The sequence below is a fragment of the Nicotiana sylvestris genome, chromosome 4, assembly GCF_000393655.2.
Source record: "Nicotiana sylvestris chromosome 4, ASM39365v2, whole genome shotgun sequence".
Lineage (NCBI taxonomy): Eukaryota > Viridiplantae > Streptophyta > Magnoliopsida > Solanales > Solanaceae > Nicotiana > Nicotiana sylvestris.
Genome location: NC_091060.1, coordinates 74870994 through 74878497, shown reverse-complemented (window position 1 = coordinate 74878497; position 7504 = coordinate 74870994). Strand labels below are relative to the sequence as shown.

General features: G+C 34.2%; 1 protein-coding gene and 1 non-coding gene across 2 annotated transcripts; one reads left to right on the top strand and one right to left on the bottom strand.

The window, feature by feature from the left end:
* Positions 1 to 3929: 3929 nt before the first annotated feature.
* Positions 3930 to 4682, bottom strand: LOC104229238 (uncharacterized). Its single transcript, XM_009781873.1, has one exon. It carries the CDS (start codon positions 4680 to 4682, stop codon positions 3930 to 3932), a length of 753 nt encoding a protein of 250 aa, XP_009780175.1.
* A 1083-nt stretch (positions 4683 to 5765) lies between these two features.
* LOC138890913 (small nucleolar RNA R71) lies at positions 5766 to 5872 on the top strand. The gene has a single exon (XR_011407276.1). It is a non-coding gene; the product is annotated as a small nucleolar RNA R71 (small nucleolar RNA).
* Positions 5873 to 7504: the final 1632 nt, after the last annotated feature.

The window sequence follows — 7504 nt, the reverse complement described above, 5'->3', positions numbered from 1 at the left end:
GAAGTAAGTAGTTAAGGATTGGCTTGCCTAGCTCTCATTAGTAGGCGCCATCACGACTCCCGAGGGTGGGAAATTCGGGTCGTGACACATCTCTTTTTTCTTTTCTTTTTTTTTTCTTTTGGGGGGTTATAGACCATGGTATTTTTTTAAAAAAATAGGATAAAGGCTCAAAGATAGGTTCTAAGAGGTAAAAAAAATTTCTTGGAGAGAATAAACTAAAAGAGGCTAAAAGGTGTATCAAAGAAAGCCTAATTTCAGCTTTCAAGAATTAGTGTCATCCATTATTTCGCCTAGAAGAGCATTTAGAGCAAGTTCTAGAAATATTATTGAGTATACCTTCTTGTGATAATAACTTTTCTCAATTCCTTTGATCTCGCGAGTTGGAGACGCTAGTTTTTGCCTTCACAAAATTAAAGTCATAGGCATGGAATTGATATGATAATGAAAAAAAGACTTAATATTTGAGCACAATAGAAAAAATTTATTTTACTAATTAAAAACCTACAACGACACAATTAGTTAAGAAGAAAAAATTTATTATAACATTATAGAAAAAAAGTATATATATACATGAAGTACTAAAGAAATTTTTGAAAAAATAAATTAAAAATCTTTTTAGCTTTCAAATTTACAGTCACAGAAGAAAGCTTGAAAGAAACTGTGACCACACATATTCTATGTGTAATAGACTGGACTAGCTTTTAGACCTTATCAGTCATGGGGTCCGGGTTTTGATATAAACTAGAAAATTTACCTGAGCCAATAATTAATTTACACAATTAGATGGTTAACTAACCAGTAACTTAGGCATACCGACCACCATGGAATTAATCCTATATAGATGACTCTGTTTTTGTAGAGGCCTGCATGGGATGTCCCGGTTGTACAATAATCTGGATATTAACTAGATCAATTGGTTAAACATTTATTCATACAAATTATATTGGGCTCATGAAGCTCCATTGCTTCACCCTTAATGGCTATGGGTAAGAAAATTGTAGTTCTGAGTTTAATGTCGTCAGCTCGACTTATTAACAACAGAATGTATTAGGCTATCAAGGTTACCGATGGTTGTTGCTCAAAATGTCCTCCAAAATACAACTTTAACCTGTGACCATTTACCTTAAATTTGTCTCCTCCATTGATTTGTTGAATTTCAATTGCCCCATATGGAGTAACATCTGTACATTATAAGGACTTGTCCACCTGGATTTTAATTTTCCTGGAAATAGCCTCAGCCTGCTATTGTAAAGAAGTACTTGATCTCCAATTTTGAAACTTTTTTGTTGGATCAAATTGTCATGCCATATTTTTGTTTTTTCTTTGAATATTTTGGCATTTTCATAAGCTTCCAATCTCAGTTCTTCCAATTCATTAACCTAAAAAAAATTCTTTTTACCAGCAGAGGTTAATTCAAAGTTTAATGCTTTCAGTGCCCCAAAAACTTTGTGTTCTAATTCAACTGGCAAATGGCAAGACTTTCCAAAGACTAATTTATATGGGGATGTTCCAATTGGCATTTTGAACGTCGTTCGGTATGCCCATAATGCATCATCTAATTTTAAAGAACAGTTTCTTGAAATTCCAACCGTCTTTTCAAGAATTCTTTTTAACTCGCGATTGGAAACTTCAACTTGCCCCTGTGTTTGAGCATGATATGATGTTCCAGTTTTATGAGTCACACCATATTTTGATAGCAAAGCAGAAAATTGCCTATTCATGAAATGAGTTCCTTGATCACTAATGATGACTCGAGGTGTGCCAAATCTAGTAAAAATATTTTTTCTAAGAAAATTACACAATGTATGAGCATCATTCTTCTTTGTGGGGATGGCCTCAACCCATCTTGATACATAATTCACAGCCACAAGGATATATTCAAATGAATGAGAAGAAGAAAAATGACCCATGAAATCTATTCCCCAAATATCAAATATTTCACATACCTGTATTGATTGAAATAACATCTCATCTCTTTTAGTAATATTACCTGTTTTCTAACACCTGTCACATTGTGTGACATATGCTCGGGCATCTTTGAAGAGTGTTGGTCAGAAAAATTCGGCCTCCAATACTTTAAATGTCGTACAGTTTGCAGCATAATGACCTCCAATTGCTCCATCATGGCAGTGATACAAAATTTTGGTCATCTCTTCTTCAGGTACACACCTCTTGATGATATTATCTGCACAAATTTTGAACAAGTAAGGTTCATTCCACAAATAATACTTAGCATCAGAAATAAGATTTTTTCTTTACTGGTAAGAGAGATCTTGGGGTGTCCATCTTCCAACCAAGTAGTTAGTAATATCTGCGAACCAGGGTGGTTGAGTCACAATAGAGTCAACTGAAAAAATGTGTTCATCAGGAAATTCTTCTTTTATCTCGCTGAACTCAAGGGGAGAGTCTTCTAGTCTAGACAAATGGTCAGCTACCTGATTCTCTGTTCCTTTTTTATCTTTTATCTCAAGGTCAAATTCTTGCAGAAGTAAAATCCATCTTAACAACCTAGGTCGAGCATCTTTTTTGGCTAAGAGGTATTTTAAAGTTGCATGGTCAGTAAAAACAGTCACCTTTGTTCCTATCAAATAATAACGAAATTTATCAAGTGCAAATACTACTGCCAGTAACTCTTTTTCTGTTGTGGCATAATTCAGTTGAGCCTCACTTAGTATTCTACTGGCATAGTAAATAGGACGAAAAATCTTATCCTTTCTTTGGCCTAAAATAGCTCCAACTGCCGCATCACTAGCATCACACATAACCTCAAAAGGTTGACTCCAATCAGGGGACACAACTACAGGGGCAGTTGGTAATTTCTCCTTAAGGGTGTTAAAAGCTATCATACAATCACCTGAAAAATCAAACTTAACATCTTTCATCAAGAGGTTAGTCAGAGGTTTTGAAATCTTTGAAAAATCCTTTATGAACCGTCTGTAAAAACCTACATGACCTAGAAAACTTCTAATGCCTTTAACAGTTGTGGGAGGGGGTAATCCTGCTATAAGATTAATTTTAGCCTTATCAACTTCTATCCCATTAGTAGTGATTTTATGTCCTAAAACAATTCCCTCTGTAACCATAAAATGACATTTTTCCCAATTCAGAATCAAGTTTGTCTCCTCACATCTCTTAAGAACTAAAGTCAAGTAGTAAAGACAATCTTCAAATGTTTTGCCAAAGAGTGTGAAATCATCCATAAAAATTTCAAGAAATTTTTCAGTCATGTCAGAAAAAATTGCTGACATGCAACGCTGGAATGTAGCAGGGGCATTGCACAGACCAAATGGCATTCTCCTATAAGCATATGTTCCATGAGGACATGTGAAAGTTGTCTTATCCTGATCTTCGGGTGCAATTGGTATTTGGTTGTACCCTGAATAGCCATCAAGAAAACAGTAAAAACCATATCATGCAATTCTTTCTAACATTTGATCAATAAATGGTAAAGGAAAATGATCTTTTCTGGTAGCATCATTGAGATGTCTATAATCAATACAGACTCTCCATCCTGTAACAGTCCTCGTAGGTATTAGTTCATTATTTTCATTCTTTATAACTGTCATACTTTCTTTCTTTGGTACTACCTGAACTGGACTTGCCCAAGGGCTATCTGAAATTGGTTAAATAATACCTGCCGCTAGAAGCTTAACAATCTCCCTTTTCACCACTTCCTGCACTACATGATTCAATCTCCTTTGGGGTTGGATTATTGGCTTGTATCTATCTTCCATGAGGATTCTATGCATACAAATTGCTGGACTAATCCCTTTGATATCCTCTACAGTCCACCCTAAGGCTCCTTTGTGTGATTTTAAGACTTGAATTAGTCTTTCTTCTTGTTCTGCAGTCAAATAAGATGAAATAACTACTGGAAATAATTCTTTCTCAAGATAAACATATTTTAAATGAGAAGGAAGAACTTTGAGTTAAAGTTTTGGTTGAACTTCTTCTGATTGCATCTCCTTATCCTTAGAATCCTTTTCCAGTATTTCAGCTTCTCTCCTAATTATGGGATCATCATCTTGTGCGGTGCCTGATTTGGTCAAACATCTTTCCATTGAGTCTGAAATTAATTGATCATCTTTGAATTCATCTGCAAGATCACTAATCATGTCAATAGAAAAGCATGAAGATGATGCCTCATCTCCTGAAAATCTTAGTATCTTTTGCATATCAAAAATGGTTCTTTCTTCATCAACTCTCAAGATTAGTTGCCCTTGATGAACATCTATGATTGCTCTTCCTGTAGCAAGAAATGGTCTACCCAAAATTATTGGTTCATCAGGACATTCTTTCATTTCAAGCACTATAAAATTTACAGGGAACAAAAACTTATCTACTCTTACAAGCACATTTTCAATTATTTCCTTAGGTTTCTTAGTACTTTGATCTGCAAACTGAAGACAAACACATATGTCCTTCATTTCACCAAGATCCAATTTTCTAAAGATAGAAAATGGTATCAAATTTATTGAAGCTCCAGAATCACAAAGTGCTTTTTCAAAATATACTCCTCCTAGAGTGCATGGAATGGTAATACTGCCAGGATCACCAAGTTTTTGTGGTAGTTTATTTTGAAGTATAGCACTGCATTTTTCAGTAAGCATTACCACAAAAACTTCTTCCAATTTCCTTTTACTTGACAAAATTTCTTTTAAAAATTTAGCATATGAAGACATTTGCAACAAAGCATCAGTAAAAGAAATATTAAGATGAATCTATTTTAAGATTTCCCAAAACTTTGCAAATTGACCATCAAGCTTTTCTCATTTCATTTTTTGTGGAAAAGGAATTGTCACAGGTGGGGTAGCCATTTTTCCAAAAAATTTTTCTTCCTTATTCTTTATTTCTTTTTCCTTTGATGGTTCAGATGGTTTTTTAATATTCTTACCCTTGTCCACCTGTTGTTATATCTGGTTCTTTTCTTGTTTGTCTGCATAAGGTTCATCTAGTTCCTTACCTAACCATAAAGTGATGGCCTTAAGGTTCTCCTTTGGATTTTTCTCTGTATTGCTTGGTAAGGGACCCTAAATCTTTTCTGACACAAGAACTGCCAATTGGCTTAATTGAATTTCCAGATTTTTGAGGGATGAATTTTGGCATTCCATCTTTTCATCAGTGACCTTAATATACTTGTACAAAAGGTCATCAAGACTTGGATGAGCTTGTTGGGGCCTCTACTGGTATGACCCTGCTTGTTGATATGGGCCTGCTTGCTGATAAGGTCTGTAACTCAGTTGCCCGCGATTTTGACTCTGGTATCCCGACGGACCTTGTACCTGTTGTTTCTGGAAGCTTTGAGAGTTTTCTGCACCATTTGGGTTACTCCACTAAAATCATGGATGCTTCTGTTCCATTGGACTCCCCAAAAGGATATGGCTTGTAACCGATGACATTAACTTGTTCATCCATTTGATTGGTTGCTTGACATTCATGGTTCTGGTGGTTTCCTCCGCACATATCACAAGCCTCATATTGTTTGATTGTTGTGTATTCACCTGAAAAGATTCAAACTTTTGTTTCAAATAAACAATCTGTTATGTTAGTGTTTTAAAGCATCAACCTGATTTACTGTAGCATCATTTTTAATGATTACACACTCAGATGGCCATTGGATAGCGTTCTCAGAAATTTCATTCAATAGTTGCAATGCTTTCTCTGTGGTTTTCCCCATTACAGAACCTCCTGCAGCTGCATCTATTACATTTCTAGCAGAGGGTTTTAGCCCGTGATAAAAAATGTACAATTGCATATGTTCAGGAATGTCATGGTGTGGGCATTTTCTTAACATTGCTTTTAATCTTTCCCAAGCTTGATAAACTGACTCCGTGTCAATCTGCAAGAAATTAGATATGTCTTGTCTTAACTTTGTTGTTTTAGCAGGGGAAAAATATTTGTTTAAAAACTTCTGAGTCATCTGGTCCCATGTCGTAATGGATCATTGAGGCAAACTTGGCAACCAAGTCTTGGCATATCCTTTTAAAGAAAAAGGAAATAGCCTTAACTTGATAGCTTCAGGAGGTACTCCATTATAATTAGCAGTTTCTACAAGTTCTAGAAAATCAATTAAATGACTATGTGGGTCTTCACTTGTATCACCAGTGAAGATACAAGATTGTTGAATTGTCTGAATCAGGCCGGTCCTGATTTCAAAGTTGTTGGCTGCCACTGGGGACTTCCTGACACTAGATTCACAGTTGAAGCGATCAGGTCTAGCATAATCCCTAAGGATTCTGTTTGCTGGCCTTGGCGCCACTTCATCAAATTGCTCCTCTACATGGACCGGTGGTGGGATCCCAAGTGGGTTAATGTCCTCTGCTTCCTAGTTTTCCATTTCTTTACAAGATGCTCCTTGGGAAGACGATGTTTGTTCTTTCCTGTGCAATTGAATAAATCTTTCAATTTCAGGATCGTAACTGATCAACTCTTTTGTAGAAGAGCGGGTCATAAACTACTTAAAATTTTTAAGTAAAGAAAGTACAAGAAAAATATAAGTATATAAAAATTACAAAAAATGATAAAAATAGTAGGTGCTAAGCAAAAATAATTATACGATAATTTTATTATCTATAGATAATAATAATATTATACTCAAACTTATAATAAAATAGGCATAAAGTAAAACAAAATGACGCAACAGTGAACCACGACAAGAAACAATACTATAATACTATTATATATGGACAAAAGTAATTAATGATAATACATATAGTTGGAATTGTCATATGAATATTTTTCAGTAGTAAAAAAAACTTCAATGTGAAAGAATTAACAATAGTATAACAGTTATAAATATACACGTTATAAAAATAGTAAATAGTAGTTATAACACTATTATTATGATAAATGAGAGAGTACAAATAGCAATATGTATAATTTACTAAAAAAACAGTTAATGATGGAACTAGTAGGAAAAAATAATACAAAAGAAAAAAAAACTTTTACAATACTATTATGAACAAAAACATTACATTAGGATAATATCACAGTAGTAGTTATAGCACTTAATTAGTGAAACTATTAACTGAAACAAAAATAACAGTAATAAATTCTCAAATTAGTAACAAAATATTTAATCTGAAGTAGATGTATGCCAGTCCCCGGCAACGACGCCAAAAATTTGACGAGGCCAGTGCGTATAGGATTTTCCTACTCGTGCTTTGTCAAATTCTAATATACTTTATGATATCGTCCCACAGATATTGGAACATCTATGCTACAAACTTTTAATACTTCAACTACTATTTGAGAGAATCAATTTGATGAAAAGTGAGTGAGGTTTAAAGCTTGTTAATTACTTAAATAAAAACCAAGAACTTTCGGAAGATTTATAATTTAAAAGAGTTGGGAATTGTTGAATTCACTTGATAACATATTACAATAAAATCTCAATTTTACATATATTTCTCTAAAGGATAATTGCTTATTGCTAATACAATTATATCTTATCTCACCAAGAATTAGTCAACTAATATCACGCCGTGAGGTTATGTAATTAATT

Bases quoted from the DNA above. Each gene is read 5' to 3' on its own strand.
- LOC104229238 (XM_009781873.1), bottom strand. From the start codon at position 4,682: ATGTCTTCATATGCTAAATTTTTAAAAGAAATTTTGTCAAGTAAAAGG.